Genomic DNA, 16,309 nt, shown 5'->3' with positions numbered 1-16,309 from the left:
AAAGGTAAGCGTCGATGAAATAAACGAAAACAATTCACTCACACTCACACACACACACACACGCACACGCACACTCACACGTGCACGCACGCACACACACAAACACACTACCTTTTCCATCACTGATATAGCCTTCAGTTTCATGATATTGTCACCGCAGTCGTCTCCCTTTACACGCGCAATAACTCTTGCAACTGGTAAGATGATCAAATGATTATCCCCCCTCATCGTGATCTGTCAAAATCCACCAACACGCTGAAGTTAGGAAAAGTTGCTATAGTCAGTTATGACAATGTGTAATTTAAGCTTCGCTGTCTTGCTTCTGCTCACTCTTGTGACAATGGCAAAAAAAGACCATCCAGTTAGGAAATCTGAGTGTACCTTTGTCATAGAGGCGTACATTGTCAGCGAGAGGACCCTCATTGAAAGTGTTTGCTGACCCCACCCCACCCCAAAACCAATCCAAGCATCCTACAAACACTCCCCCCAACCTCTCTCTCTTCCCCCCCACCCCGCGTGCCTTAATTCAGTCACTTACAATACCCATCACAGAGAGAAGTAGTTTTTTTTTTTATGACAACGCTTTTCGAATTCCAAAAATAATTAACTTTGTTTTGTTTTTCTTTCTAAAATTCGTATGTGCTTGGCTTTTGAGTTGTTCGTCGTCCAGGTGTGTCAATCTTCATGCAAAGTGTGTAAGGTGGCAAAGATTTTTTTTTTAAATCAAAAACTTGAAAAAAGACAGAAAGAAAAGAAAGAAAGAAAGAACTGAAAAAAGAAAAGAAAACAATAGAAAGGAAGTAAAATATCTGAGCATCCTTGAGGACACAGTGGCATAGTTAAATGCACCGTCCTTCTGTCGTACACGGTCATGTTCACCAACACTGTATAGACTTGTGCTTTAACGTGTGACAAGAGCGTCCTTCTATCGTACACGGTCATGTTCACCAACACTGTATAGACGTGTGCTTTAACGTGTGACAAGAGCGTCCTTCTATCGTACACGGTCATGTTCACCAACACTGTATAGACGTGTGCTATAACGTGTGACAAGAGCGTCCTTCTGTCGTACACGGTCATGTTCACCAACACTGTATAGACGTGTGCTTTAACGTGTGACAAGAGCGTCCTTCTATCGTACACGGTCATGTTCACCAACACTGTATAGACGTGTGCTATAACGTGTGACAAGAGCGTCCTTCTGTCATACACGGTGATGTTCACCAACACTGTATAGACTTGTGCTTTAACGTGTGACAAGAGCGTCCTTCTATCGTACACGGTCATGTTCACCAACACTGTATAGACTTGTGCTTTAACGTGTGACAAGAGCGTCCTTCTATCGTACACGGTCATGTTCACCAACACTGTATAGACTTGTGCTTTAACGTGTGACAAGAGCGTCCTTCTATCGTACACGGTCATGTTCACCAACACTGTATAGACTTGTGCTTTAACGTGTGACAAGAGCGTCCTTCTACGTGGACACATGCCAAAAATCAATAGTTTGGCTGCTCTTTGTGCAAATTTTCTGCTGAATTGATTTTGGGAGTGACACTTTGTCAATCTGCAAAATCAATTCGAAAACCAAAATTCTCAGTCTCTGCAGTTGATTTTGGGCGCGTAACCACCAAGCGAATAGAATCTCTTATCCCATGTCACATGTTGGGCAGATTTTAGAGGATGACCAGACTATTTGAAATGTGTGTCTCCAGTGATAGCAACTCTTTGGGACATGATGGGGGTGATACGCTAGACAAGTGTGTACTGACAAACTAACTAGGGGATCCTTTACGTCCTCACAGAAAGTTTTCCTATTAGGGACATAAGTTGGTGATATGCTGTGTATAAAAGTGAGAAAAAAGGGGGGATGACGGAGTGGGTAAGAGCGATGATGATAAAAGTTTGTTAAAAAATATTGGTTCTTTTACTACACAATGTAATTTTTGTATGTTTGTGCTTACACCCATTGGTCTCCAAAAGCGTTTGGGGGTATAGGGTTTTAAAAGAAAACGTTTATTTTCGAAAAAAGATACTTTATAAAAAAAAAAGGGATAACATTTCAGAGCCACTTTTTAAAACCTTAAAACAGATGATTGAGATCTGGACAGAGAGAGCATAAAAACAAATAGATACAGCACGTACGTCTTGTTATATTTACAGTTTAAAAGAGCTTTGCCACAGTGACACACCGAACAGATTCACTCACACAGATATATATACATTCACTGGCAAGCCCATGGGCGGGGAAGTAGCTCAGTCGGTAGCGCGCTGGATTTGTATCCAGTTGGCCGCTGTCAGCGTGAGTTCGTGCTTTAACAGACAGATTTATTTCTCAGTCAACTTTGTGTGCAGACTCTCCTCGGTGTGTTCACGCAAGCACAAGACCAAGTGCGCACGAAAAAGATCCTGAAATCCATGTCAGAGTTCGGTGGGTTATAGAAACACGAAAATACCCAGCATGCTTCCTCCGAAAGCGGCGTATGGCTGCCTAAATGGCGGGGTAAAAACGGTCATACACGTAAAAGCCGTGGGAGTTTCAGCCCATGAACGAAAAAAAAACAAAAAAACAAAAACCCTGGCAACCCCAGACACTCCGACTGCGCCCCGAGAACGATGGCGCCTTTAAAGAGGACCGCGCGACCTTCTGACCCTTTCAATCCCTTGCTCCTCCCCGGCACGCGCTCGAACACTGCTTTCCCCCTGGGTGAAGAAAGGGGGACATACGAGAGATGATTTGGAAGTCTCCGAAGAATGCGTTGTTACCCGTTAAAAAAGAGTTAGTTTAAACCGAGTCTGATGCGGAGGAGGAGTGGGAGGGGCTGGACACTGACAATGAATGAGTACGGGGGGGAACCGAAAAGAATGGGGTGGGCGATCGAGCGAGAAAAAACAAGCCGGGTAGAAAAGAATGGGTACTGCGCGAAGGCAAAAACAGTCGTTTCAAAAGCGAATGTGAAACTGCCACAGTCAGCCACACGCAGACACGCACACACGTCTACCCTTGCACCCTTTGAATGCACATTGTTATGGTGAAATAAAACTGAATAATTATTAAGCTGCGTATAAATAAATATCACGTTAAAAGCCCTTTGTTTTGCTATTAAATGTGTGTGAACACCCCTCGCTTTAAAAAACCCACACCCAACAGTATCACTCTTAAATTATCATGCTTTATCCTTTGCTATTAAATGTGTGTGAACACCCCTCATTTTAAAAAACCCACACCCAACTGTATCACTCTTAAATTATCATGCTTTATCCTTTGCTATTGAATGTGTGTGAACACCCCTCATTTTAAAAAACTCACACCCAACTGTTTCACTCTTAAATTATCATGCTTTATCCGGGCTTTGCTTTTAAATGTGTGTGAACACCCCTCACTTTAAAAACCCACACCCAACTGTATCACTCTTAAATTATCATGCTTTATCCTTTGCTATTAAATGTGTGTGAACACCCCTCGCTTTAAAAAACCCACACCCAACTGTATCACTCTTAAATTATCATGCTTTATCCTTTGCTATTAAATGTGTGTTATTCACAGCTTAATTCCCATGCAAATAAATAAATATACAAATACACTATCACTCTTTCGTCAGTATTTCTGTTGGCTGCTTCGGTAATGATTTCTTCACAGAACACTAAATTCACAGTCACGACTAATGCTTTCTGGCAATGAAGTCGTCTGGGTTTGGTTCAGAAGCTATTAAAGCCTCCTCAAGGTCCACGAAGAGTCAATTCCGCCCAGTTCTTGATTGTTGCGAGACAAATTACACAGCTCATCAAGTCATTGGTTTTTTTCTGATGCCACTTAACGACTTTCCAAGACTGGTTGGCAACAGTAGCTCTCCCTTGAGAAGCAGTGTTTGCGAGAAGTGAAAAAGCATTCACAGAAAGACGACAAAGCATTTGTAATGGGGGAACAACTTGAATGGTTGCAGAGTTGAGCGAGTTTTTTGTTGGAACGGTTGATGCCACACTTGACACCTGTGCTGCACGACTGCATTGTGTTGACCTGCTCTGGGCGGGACTCAAGGCAAAATGACCCAGGGTCAAATGCCTTTTGAGGAAAATCAAAAGCGAAAAGGGTCAGAGAATCTCTCTCTCTCTCTCTCTCTCTCTCTCTCTCTCTCTCTCTCTCTCTCTCTCTCTCTCTCTCTCTCTCTCTCTCTCTCTCTCTCTCTCTCTCTCTCTCTCTCTCTCTCACTCTCTCTCTCTCTCTCTTGTCCAGAAAACAAGTCGCGTAAAACGAAATCAATACACTTAGTCAAACTAAGATCGACACTGAAAACTGAAAATCTGTCATCACCAAGACTACTACATTAAAGACATCGGACACCGATTGACCAGAAAAATAGATTTTGTTGACATCGTGCCTGTGATTTTCAGAGTGTGGTCAAACGAGTGTGAATCACCACCATAAGCCTTGTTGGTTCAAACAAGTTTATTCAATAAATGTCATTGGTACTATTGCGGCATACGTGAAATTAGGAACATGGAGCACAACAAGCTAAGCTTATGAGCGTACTCTTAAAAGCAAATGAAATTTGAAATTTGGCGGACGATTTTAATATAACAAGTTTGAAATAATGTCAAAATAATAACGGTAAATTATGGTAGACCAACATGTAACAATAAAAGGAAAAAACAGCAACAACAACAAAACAAGTCGCGTAAGGCGAAAATACAATATTTAGTCAAGTAGCTGTCGAACTCACAGAATGAAACTGAACGCAATGCCATTTTTCAGCAAGACCGTATACTCGTAGCATCGTCAGTCCACCGCTCATGGCAAAGGCAGTGAAATTGACAAGAAGAGCGGGGTAGTAGTTGCGCTAAGAAGGATAGCACGCTTTTCTGTACCTCTCTTTGTTTTAACTTTCTGAGCGTGTTTTTAATCCAAACATATCATATCTATATGTTTTTGGAATCAGGAACCGACAAGGAATAAGATGAAAGTGTTTTTAAATTGATTTCGACAATTTAATTTTGATAATAATTTTTATATATTTAATTTTCAGAGCTTGTATTTAATCCGAATATAACATATTTATATGTTTTTGGAATCAGCAAATGATGGAGAATAAGATAAACGTAAATTTGGATCGTTTTATAAAATTTTTTTTTTTTTTTTACAATTTTCAGATTTTTAATGACCAAAGTCATTAATTAATTTTTAAGCCACCAAGCTGAAATGCAATACCGAAGTCCGGACTTCGTCGAAGATTACTTGACCAAAATTTCAACCAATTTGGTTGAAAAATGAGGGCGTGACAGTGCCGCCTCAACTTTCACGAAAAGCCGGATATGACGTCATCAAAGACATTTATCAAAAAAATGAAAAAAAGTTCGGGGATTTCATACCCAGGAACTCTCATGTCAAATTTCATAAAGATCGGTCCAGTAGTTTAGTCTGAATCGCTCTACACACACACACACACACACACACACACACACACACACACACACACACACACACACACACACACACACACGCACAGACAGACACACATACACCACGACCCTCGTTTCGATTCCCCCTCGATGTTAAAATATTTAGTCAAAACTTGACTAAATGTAAAAACAATGCTAAACAAACAACAGTACTCACACGCGCTCGCACACTCACTCGCACACACACGCATACAATGACTTCCACATGGTTGAAAATAGAATACTACCAGAACAAGGAAATGTAAACAGTAGCCTACTGCACATGGTCGTTTCGAACATGGATGAGATAAACGCATTCATTATTCAAAACGTTTGCTTAATAAGATAAACCTGAATAACTGGTCAAATATCAATGCATTTTCGCTGTCTGGCCTGTCTCTATTGCCATACAGAAAATCATCAGCGGTTAGCAAATCATAGTTGGGCAGTGTTGACAAGGTGACTTCACGTACTTGAAGCCTTGTTGTTGTGTTCACCTTATGTCAATGTGCATTTCTTGAACATGTAAAATATGAATAAACATTGTTTAAACCAATGAAATAGAAAAATCAATCGGACAGACTCTATGATACAGAATTTTGAGTATGTTGACATGCCAAGAAAACTGAATATAAACGAGGGTTGGGTAATTGACCGATCAATTGCAACAACAGGACCCATTTTGCTGTAAATATGTCAAACGCCCGCCCCCACCCCCCGGAAATACTATTGAAAGAAACCCGTTTCTCTTATCACAACACACAGCTCGCACATCTTGTTGCAAAGATCAGCTCTATCAAAACAGCGCTGCTATAGTTACCACCGTGGCAAATCGATTCATCAGGCAAAAACATCAATCTGAAAAGACGCAACAGGAGAGCCCAACGCGTTAAAAGTGGAACAAATCCGGACTTAATCCCAAACCCACCCCCTGCATTGTACTACCACCGCCCCTTAATGAAGAGAGCGGATTAGGGTGGCACCCGAGTCACCCCCACCCCAATACGGGCAGAAAGTGCAGCGGCGTGCAGGATTAGAGGCAGAGTGCGGCAACCCGTGCACCCTCCAATCACTTCTCTTCCAAATCTACCCTGCAAACTGATACCCGGCGCTGCATCACCGACGCTACGGCCAAAGAATAAACCAGCATCGTGCCAGAATTTGTCTCCCTCGATACAATTTGTCTCCCTTTGATGGGTGCGTGGGGGCGCTGCGTGCAGACGGAAGCTTGCCGGGGGATTAACGAGCCAATGAAACCGCGGCTTGCACGCGACCAGCCCTCGATTGGATTGCCCGCAAAGTCTCGTTACATCTCGCGGGTCGCGTGAGCCACGTGGCTCGCCACCTTTGGTGTGAAGAAAAACGTGAAGATGGAGGCCTGAGGGTTGTTTAGGCTGTCGGTTTGGTCAACCACAGTCCACGTTGCTTGTTATTTTTGAGGATAACAAATGATACTCCTGCTGGGTTCGGTAGCAAGTCATTCATCTTGAGACACGTGGAGCTTCTTTAAAACTTGTTAATCCGACTTGTCAAAACATCTTCCTCGCCGCGCGGCGTGGTTTTTCATATAATGGCTTTAGAAACTGAGCCGTGATGGAGAAGAACGTGTGAACTGAGGAGGGGCGGGTGAGAGAAGATGAAAAGTGATGCTATTCCTAAGCACTAGCGTTCGCTAATAAAACTAAGTGTATCTGATGTACCAAAATATGTCCGCGCACTGTGAACAACGCGACAACCGTTGTTTGTGAAGCATTTCTCATGTACAACTCAAGAAAGCGTGCGGCGTACACACAAACAAACACACAAACACACACACACGCTCATGCTCACGCTCTCCGATTACACACGCTCAGAAGAACTGATGCGACACTGAGAAAGTCGGGTACGCAAAGAGACCACTGATGATATGGGTACGCGCACACAAACCTAACACACGACTCTACTGCGTGGGGTTTCTACAATCATGATTGTTGTAACGCCGGACGCCTCCTCAGACCACCTCCATGGTCATGTCTGAACGTGAGACGCAAACACAAGCATGGCACTGTGCTTTCGCCTCCGCAGTGACACCTATCACATCTTTCTTGCACGTGCAACTTTGAACATCGAATCACAATGCAAACAATAGACGGCAGTATTCGCCGAGTCGCGCACAGGGGTCCCTTGAAGACAACCAAGTCCAGTTTTACGTGAGGGTGATCCTGGCTCCAATACGACTAACGACCCCCAAATCTGCATGGACAAAGTTTGAATGATATCAGTAAATGAAACCGATACGGGGGCGCATGGCTTTTTGTTTGTTGCGTCTCCTGACAATGTCTGTATTGGGACTGGGAGAGATTGGTAAAAAAAACCACACACCCATATTTCGAACCCGTGGGTACCGCAACGGCTTTACGTCCTTACAAATAAAGTGCTTTTCCTTCTGTAGACAATTTTATTCAACATGCCAGAGCTCTAAACTGCGACAAAAAGGGGTAATAATTGCTACACATCATCGCACTACGAAGTACTGCAGCATTTAACTGTGTTCATGCACATTATTCGTCGACCTGTGGAATGATCATCTATGTTTCCAAAGTATGCATGCATTAGGGAAGTGTTGGGTTGTTTATTCTTATTATTCGTCTTTCAGGATTATACAATTCACGTACGAATAGTCTGTATTTACTTTCTTCAAGATTTTCGTTCAGTTGGCTCAATACTCAAGACTCAAGACTCAAAAATCTTGGTCAACAAACTGTTCGAAAAACTGAACCTACTTTGCCCAACATAAATTAGCATAGAAGGCGTAGCTTATAACACACCAATTTATTTTACTATTGAGTTCAGTCAGAGAAACTCAGCGTCGATTCTGCGTTGAATACAACGCCTGTACGAAGCACGCCTTGAAGTCATGATAACTGGCAAGGCCGGGGTCAAAATGGTGACAGACCAGATCGTTTTACAAATCGTGTTCTTGCGTTTTGTCGCAGTTTCACCGCTAGCCTTTGTAGTCTGTGCTTCAGACCTGCCTTTGTCTCTTTCTGGTATTGACGAAATGCTGATTTGAAAAGCACCATTGTCCCATTTGGGGAAAAAAGACGAGCAATAAGAAAGAAGACAGTGTGTCGGAGACAGAAGAATGTTATTTACTTTATTTTTTTGAAAAAGTTTTGTGAAAGTTCACGGTTCGCGTGAACAAAATATCAGTCACTGTTTTTTTTCGCATAAATGCGTGTTGATGCTATTACACGAGAAACTAGCAGTCCGCCTCCTTTTCTTCATCCTCCTCCCCCCCCAACCCCCCCACCCCCCCCCCCCCCCCCCCCCGTCCCGGACCTCACTCACCTGGCGTTCCCACCGCTACCTCCTGACCGCGGTATTAAAATCAATTTTTTGGTATTCTGTTCTGTCTTCGTCAACATATCAACACATCTATAGTGCGATGCAAAGTCCATAGGTGTGCATAGCGTTCTCCATGTTCTGAGCTGTATCAGAGAGTGTCTCGCGTTTCTTTTCGCTGTTTGCTGCGTCGATATTGTCACTGAAACCGTCCTCCTCGCTTTGTCGGCAACATCAGCTGCTGCACACCTGTCTCAGTTGACCCACGGCACTTTTCAATTGTAAAGGAGTTCGAGGAAATCGACATCTACTGTTCAGTCTTTACCTTCGCCAGCCCGGGTTATCGGTTTACACACGGAAGACATCGTGGGGCCGTGCGGACCCATGCTTCTCAAAGATGCACGCTTTTCCTTCTTTGAGAAATAATGGGTCCGCACGGCCCCACGATGTTTGTAGCCTAAATTTGACCCCTTTTTTTGTATTAATTTACTTCTCGCTGAAATGTTAGGACATACGAGCTTTTTATGTGCCTGAGGCATTCTTAAAAGAATTCCAACTAGTTTAAGAGATATTTGCAATTAAACACCTTTCTGGGTCCACACGGACCCACGACCACCGGCGAAGGTTAAAGTGCCCAAAACGACGTGAAATCTCCAGCACAAAGTTGTGACGTAAAGGCCGTCTTTACTGAGGCCGAAATTGACTTCGCGAACACTTTGCAGAGTCTTTTTACCGAAAATTCTGCGCTAAATCTTCGTGCAGCGAGCTTCGCACGCGTGAAGTAGGCCTACACATCGCGAAGTCAACTTTGCCTAATTAATATCAATCAATCAATCAATCAATGAGGCTTATATCGCGCATATTCCGTGGGTACAGTTCTAGGCGCTCTGCAGTGATGCCGTGTGAGATGAAATTTTATACGGCCAGTAGATTGCAGCCATTTCGGCGCATATTTACCTTTCACGGCCTATTATTCCAAGTCACACGGGTATAGGTAGACAATTATTAACTGTGCCTAAGCAATTTTGCCAGGAAAGACCCTTTTGTCAATCGTGGGATCTTTAACGTGCACACCCAATGTAGTGTACACGGGGGGAGGGTTCGGACACCGAAGAGAGTCTGCACACAAAGTTGACTCTGAAATAAATTTCCGCCGAACCTGGGATCGAACTCACGCTGACAGCGGCCAACTGAATACAAATCCAGCGCGCTACCAACTGAGCTATATCCCCGCCCAAGGAACACAATTGACAAAACTGAGGCTTGTCTTGTTTGCAACACACCTGATAAGGCAAAAAAAAATAGGTGTGGTTACGGTAACATAGCCAAAAAAAATAGGGTAGGAAGGTAGGCAATCACTTTTTTTTGGGGTTACTTTTTTTTCTAATAATGTGTACAAATTAAACCTACTTGACAGGGAAATAAGTGTGCGACTCGGGCGCTTTCGCTTTCATTGCGTTTTCTGCACTCGTTTTTTTTGGGTTTTTTTTTTGAGGGGGGACAAATGTAATAAAAAGTTATAGGGTCGGCCCCTAAAAATAGGGTAGGTCGGGTTACTGTAACCACACCTATTTTTACACCCCCGGTATAGGGGTGTGTATAGGTTTCGGTCGATGTGTTTGTTTGTTTGTGTGTTTGTTTGTGTTCGCAAGTAGATCTCAAGAATGAACGGACCGATCGTCACCAAACTTGGTGAACAGATTCTATACATTCCTGAGACGGTCCTTACAAAAATTGGGACCAGTCAAACACACGGTTAGGGAGTTATTGGTGGACTATAGTATGAGGGGGCATCTTCGGATATTCCCGGCGTTCTGTTACTATTTTTAGAAGGTCACCGCAGTGTCCAGAACGTAAATTGGACCCGTAAATTATCCTCACTGTAAAAGTGCAAAGGTCGAATCAATTTATAGCCACGCGAAAAATACACTCTCATCTATCTCTATATATTTATACAATAGATATAGATATATATATATACGGCTTCTCTGTGTGTGTGTGTGTGTGTTTGAGTGTGTCTGTAGAAAACACCTGTGTATTGCACAGTTCTGTTTGTGATGTGGTACCTAGGGCGTCGTCGACAAGTATGGGACTCGACATGATATGATCAGGAATGGCATTATGGCCCCTGAATCATGTTCGTGCTAAGGACGGGGGTGTTTTTCCTACCTCGGAGGAATTTCTTGTTTTTTTAGGCATAAAACACGCGCCTACCTTGCTGTGATCAGGACACCCGACATCTCCCACCGCCCCATCCTGAACTCAGGTCAAAATGAGTTCGGCTCATTCTCTCCCCGACCGGACGCTACAGTCCTACGCGAATCTATCAAAACAAAAATACAGAGTTATCTCCCATATGGTTTTCGCGAGCACTGATCTAAATTTGAGATCAGTGTTCGCGAGACGAAAATGATTGCAGATTGGCCGACTTCGACAGTGATCTCCGTTATGTTCTTCACAGTTATGATAAAGACATCGTTCTAAGGTCAAAACAAGTCGAAATTTTGGGACTGCTGCCGAAAGGAGACCGTAATATATGGTTTCATCACTGTCAACTGGTTACAGAAAAAATCGTCAGCTCCAGTGAGCGCCAAACCAAACGGTTGATTATCACGTGACACTTTTGCCATATTTAGAGTTGTTTGCACAGTAAATACAGCCGCAAAAAATAGCTTGCTTGATACTGTCTTACATATCAATTCCTTTGTAATTGAAAAATTACAAAACACGATGAAAAATTATTATCAACGATCGCGAATCTGCTTATATCAATAATACATTACAAAAAGCTCTAAATATGTTAAAAAAAAAATCGGTTTCCTTGCCAGACAAGGAAACTCAAGGCATCCTGTCAGATGGCCACAAAACTGAAGCTAGTTCCCTCCCCCCTATGTCCGTGTGGCAAGAATCAGACAGCAGAGCACATCCTGCAGGCTTGTCCATACCACAGTGCTCTGAGGGACACCACCTGGCCAGAGGAGACAGCGCTACAAAAGAAGCTATACGGCCCCAAAGAGGACTTGGAGAGGCTAGGACAGCACGTTTCGCCCTGCAGTCCGGACTGACGATCTAACAGCGAACGACAAGAAGAAGAGGGAGAGAATGAGCCGAACTCATTTTGACCTGAGTTCAGGATGCCACCGCCCTTGATGTCGCTTTTTGGAAAAATAAACTAATCTCAATCTCACGGAGACTTTATCCTGTGCAAGAAAATCAGAATATTTAAGTCTCTTATGCATTGTTCCACAAGACGGTGAATGAAATACTACTTCTAGATAATAGACTTCTGATTGTACATAAACATGTGTATTTTTCTCACAACGTTGTCCGCAGGAAACGTTACATTTATTTCTGTGGCACGAACCGCGTATGTACAGTACGTTCCAGATTTCGACGATTAAATTGTAATGACAATTTCGACAGTGATCGGTGCATGTGTGTGGGGCGGGGGTGTCAGTTGTTTGTAATGGAATCACTCACACCAGATTACGTCTGTCATGAGTTTTCTCCCTTTAACCACTCGTGCCTCCATTTTGCCTCGCTCTTAACATAAACGCGGATCCATATAACAGCAACCGTCATCTGTGTGTGTAGTGTGTGTGTGTGTGTGTGTGTGTGTGTGTGTGTGTGTGTGTGTGTGTCCGATTGAAGCTGAATCTCGAACACTGAACAAGAGCATCTTACAAATTAGATAACCCTTGTTGCAAAGCGCTTTTTTCGTTCTGAATTTCACATTTCACAGACATTTTGGGGGCGGCTGGTTGTGTACGTGGGAGAGGGAGAGGTTCGTAAAGCAGCTGTACAACTGTTTATATGTCGTGACCGAATCACGGAATTGGCAACATGTTTGCCTATGTCCAGTAATCGGCAAAACGCTGCCCATTTCGCGGAAAATGCGAACAGGCTTCCAAAACGAAATCGCAAGCCAAATTTGGGGTTTTAGAGTTCTAAAATGCCTTGGGTATCAACACACGTATACAGCTTGATGCTAGAATTCATGTTATTCTGAGTTATGCTCGACACACCAAGTTATCTTACAACACCATCATGTAAGGGAGCTAAAGCAATGCAAATGCAACTCTCACCAATAAAACAAAATACACCCTTCACGACTGCTATATATACACCAAAAACACTGTTTTGAAATAGGTCAACTCAGAATAAGGCTTGAGGTTTCCATTTATTGATGTAAAACTGGTTTTACAGGAGGGGAAAATACAAAGAATAAGAACAGCAAAAGGCGAAGATGAAGTAGAACGAGTATAGGTAAACCGTTAGCTACTGTATTGCACTACGTTGATCGTGCTGATTGCTTGAAGTACAGCCAATCAGAGAACGCGCAGGACAGGTGACGTCTTCAACCGGATGTAGGCGGGACTTCCGGTTTTCTCAATCATGCTATTCGCCACCTTTCCAGCATAGTAGCTAAGGGCCATGATCTGAAAAAAGATGAATATTTGTGTGCTAATTAATGTCCTCTTAGAGCTGTGTAATCTGAATCATTCAACATCAGTTTCTGGCTTATTGTAAAAATTTTCATAACTGTCAAAATGGACCATATTAACCGGTTATTTCCGACTTTCCCCAAACTGTGTGTGTGTGTGTGTGTGTGTGTGTGTGTGTGTGTGTGTGTGTGTGTGTGTGTGTGTGTGTGTGCGTGTGTGTGTGTGCGCGTGCGTCAGTGCGCGTGTCAGTGCGTGTCTGTAGGGATGTCTGTATGACTATCACTATGTGTCTGTCTTATCTGTGTGTGTGTGTGTGTGTGTGTGTGTGTGTGTGTGTGTGTGTGTGTGTGTGTATTTGTGTGTGTGTGTGTGTCCGTCCGTCCGTCCGTCCGTCCGTCTGTCGGTCGGTCAGTTTGTCTGTCCGCCCGTCCACCCGTCTGTCTGCGTCGTGGTGTGTGTTTAGGATTATGATATTTGGGATTGGTTGTGGTGGTGGTGGTGGTGGTGGTGTGTTCACGTAGTGACGGCATACATTAGACCTACCATGACAAACATGTGTCCCAAAAGATGGTAGGGATGTGTTCAGGTTGTGACGGCATACATAAGACCTACCATGACAGACATGTGTCCCAAACGATGGTAGGGGTGTGTTTAGGTTGTGACGGCATACATAAGACCTACCATGACAGACATGTGTCCCAAAAGATGGTAGGGGTGTGTTTAGGTTGTGACGGCATACATAAGACCTACCATGACAGACATGTGTCCCAAAAGATGGCGGGGATGTGTTCAGGTTGTGACGGCATACATAAGACCTACCATGACAGACATGTGTCAAAAAAGATGGTGGGGATGTGTTCAGGTTGTGACGGCATACATAAGACCTACCATGACAGACATGTGTCCCAAACGATGGTAGGGGTGTGTTTAGGTTGTGACGGCATACATAAGACCTACCATGACAGACATGTGTCCCAAAAGATGGCGGGGATGTGTTCAGGTTGTGACAGCAGCTCAACAAAGGACACATACGACCTACATTGACAAACATGTGTCCCTTCTTCTTCTGCTTCTTCTGCGCCCATGGGCTGAACCTCCCTCGTACACTCGTGTTTTTGAACGAGTGGATGTTAACGTGTATGACCGTTTTTACCCCGCCATTTAGGCAGCCATACGCCGCTTTCGGAGGAAGCATGCTGGCTATTCTCGTGTTTCTATAACTCAACGAACTCTGACATGAATTACAGGATCTTTTCCGTGCGCACAAGGTCCTGTACTTGCGTGTACACACGAAGGGGGGTAAGGAACTAGCAGGTCTGCACATAATTTGACCTGGGAGATCAGAAAAATCTCCATCCATAACCCACCAGGCGCCGTAAGGATTTGAACCCACGACCTACTGCTTGTGAGGCCGGCGTCTTGCCATTAGGCCGTTGCGCCCGTCAAAAACATGTAAACCAACAGATGGTAGGGATGAGTTAAGGATTAGATACTAGCTAAAAATAAAAGGACAAACAAGACCTACCCTAGGAGGCAGGTAGCCCAAGAGATGGTAGCCGTGCACAGCGAATTCCCTCTTGATGGTCTGCAGGTGGTCTCCTATCTTCTTGAACACCCGCTTGTACTTCCTCAAAGACAGTTCTGTAATACAAACCATCAGTCATAGTATCTGTAATAACAAAAATAGTTGATGGTCCGAATGAGACAATTTTCTTCGGCTTCGGTAGTTCGGCGTATTCCAAAAACCGATCCGACAAAACGTAAGTCATGAAAAATAATCTACCAAAAAAATCAGAAAATTTAAAGAATAAAAAAGCATTGTGACCTGATAAGATTCTACCATACTTATTAAAGTTGTCTCTGCCCTATATTGTGGAACCCCTCACCTATGTATACAACCTGTGTATTAATCAAAACACTTATCCTGGTATTTAAAAAAAATGCTAAAGTCATTCCGCTCCCGAAAATAAAAGACACCACTGACCCTTATAATTTCCGACCTATTTCTCTGCCCCCAATTTTATCCAAACCCCTGGAAAAACATAAACACTTGTTACAGTATATGGAGGAACGAACTCTGTTCCACCCGTTTCAATCTGGATTCCGACCTAACCACTCATGCCATACAGCTCTCACTTCATTATGTGATACTTGGCTATCTGCTATCAATCGAAATGAATAAAATGGTGCTGTGTTTCTGGACTTTAAGAAGTCATTTGACCTTGTAGACCACACTATCTTATTACAAAATCTATATCTATATATATATATATATATATATATATATATATATATATATATATATATATATATATATATATATATATATATATATATATGTCAGAAACAAGTCTGTTCGTGTTTTTTGTGTGGATAGAACACAATATGTGTCCCTAAATGGTAAGACATCAGCTAAAGGTACTGTAAGATGTGGATTTCCTCAAGGATCAGTACTCAGTCCTCTTCTGTTTTATATACATCTATATATATATACGACTTGTGTCTGTGTGTGTGTCTGTGTATCTGTGTGTGTCTGTGTATCTGTGTCTTCGCGATGCACGGCCAAAGTTCTCGATGGATCTGCTTCAAATTTGGTGGGCTTATTCAGAGAGACCCCGGACACAACCTCATCGATGAGATATTTCAACACGTGCTCTCAGCGCGCAGCGCTGAACCGATTTTGGTTCCACCTCAGCTACCCGGGCCCCCATACCGACACACCAAAGCCGCTACACCACATCACAACGCCAAAGTTCTCGCTGGATCTTTTTCAAATTTGGACACCGTATTCAGCTACACCCCGGACACAATATCATCGATGAGATATTTCAACACGTGCTCTCAGCGCGCAGCGCTGAACTGATTTTGGTTTTTGTGTTCATTTCACCATTATAAGTAACTCTTCCTTATCTTCTCCAGTGTTTGGCGTTTATCTCCCTTCCTTCGTGTGGCTTTCCCGTTTGTAAGTTACTATTACTATTTTTAGAATGTCACTGCGCTGTCCACTGCGCTGTCCACAACGCTTCCCTTGCACCCGTAAGTTGTTCTTACTGTCAAAGTGAAAAGGTCGAATCAATTTATAGCCACGCGAAAAATACATTCTC

At 43.2% G+C, this 16,309-nt stretch overlaps 1 protein-coding gene across 1 annotated transcript in view; it reads right to left on the bottom strand.

Moving 5' to 3' along the window:
• Positions 1 to 12,921: 12,921 nt before the first annotated feature.
• Positions 12,922 to 16,309, bottom strand: part of LOC138983273 (uncharacterized) — an 8,549-nt gene continuing 5,161 nt past the window's right edge. The window contains exons 4-5 of the mRNA XM_070356702.1: positions 14,731 to 14,846; positions 12,922 to 13,199 (exon numbers count right to left, since the gene is read on the bottom strand). Of these exons, the coding sequence (XP_070212803.1) occupies positions 13,089 to 13,199; positions 14,731 to 14,846 (227 nt within the window). The 3' untranslated portion in view covers positions 12,922 to 13,088. The remainder of the gene's footprint in view (positions 13,200 to 14,730; positions 14,847 to 16,309) is intronic.

The sequence above is a fragment of the Littorina saxatilis genome, linkage group LG12 (assembly GCF_037325665.1).
Source record: "Littorina saxatilis isolate snail1 linkage group LG12, US_GU_Lsax_2.0, whole genome shotgun sequence".
In the NCBI taxonomy this organism is placed as follows: domain Eukaryota; kingdom Metazoa; phylum Mollusca; class Gastropoda; order Littorinimorpha; family Littorinidae; genus Littorina; species Littorina saxatilis.
The sequence above is the reverse complement of the archived record's forward strand: the minus strand, read 5'-3'. Positions and strand labels throughout refer to the sequence as shown.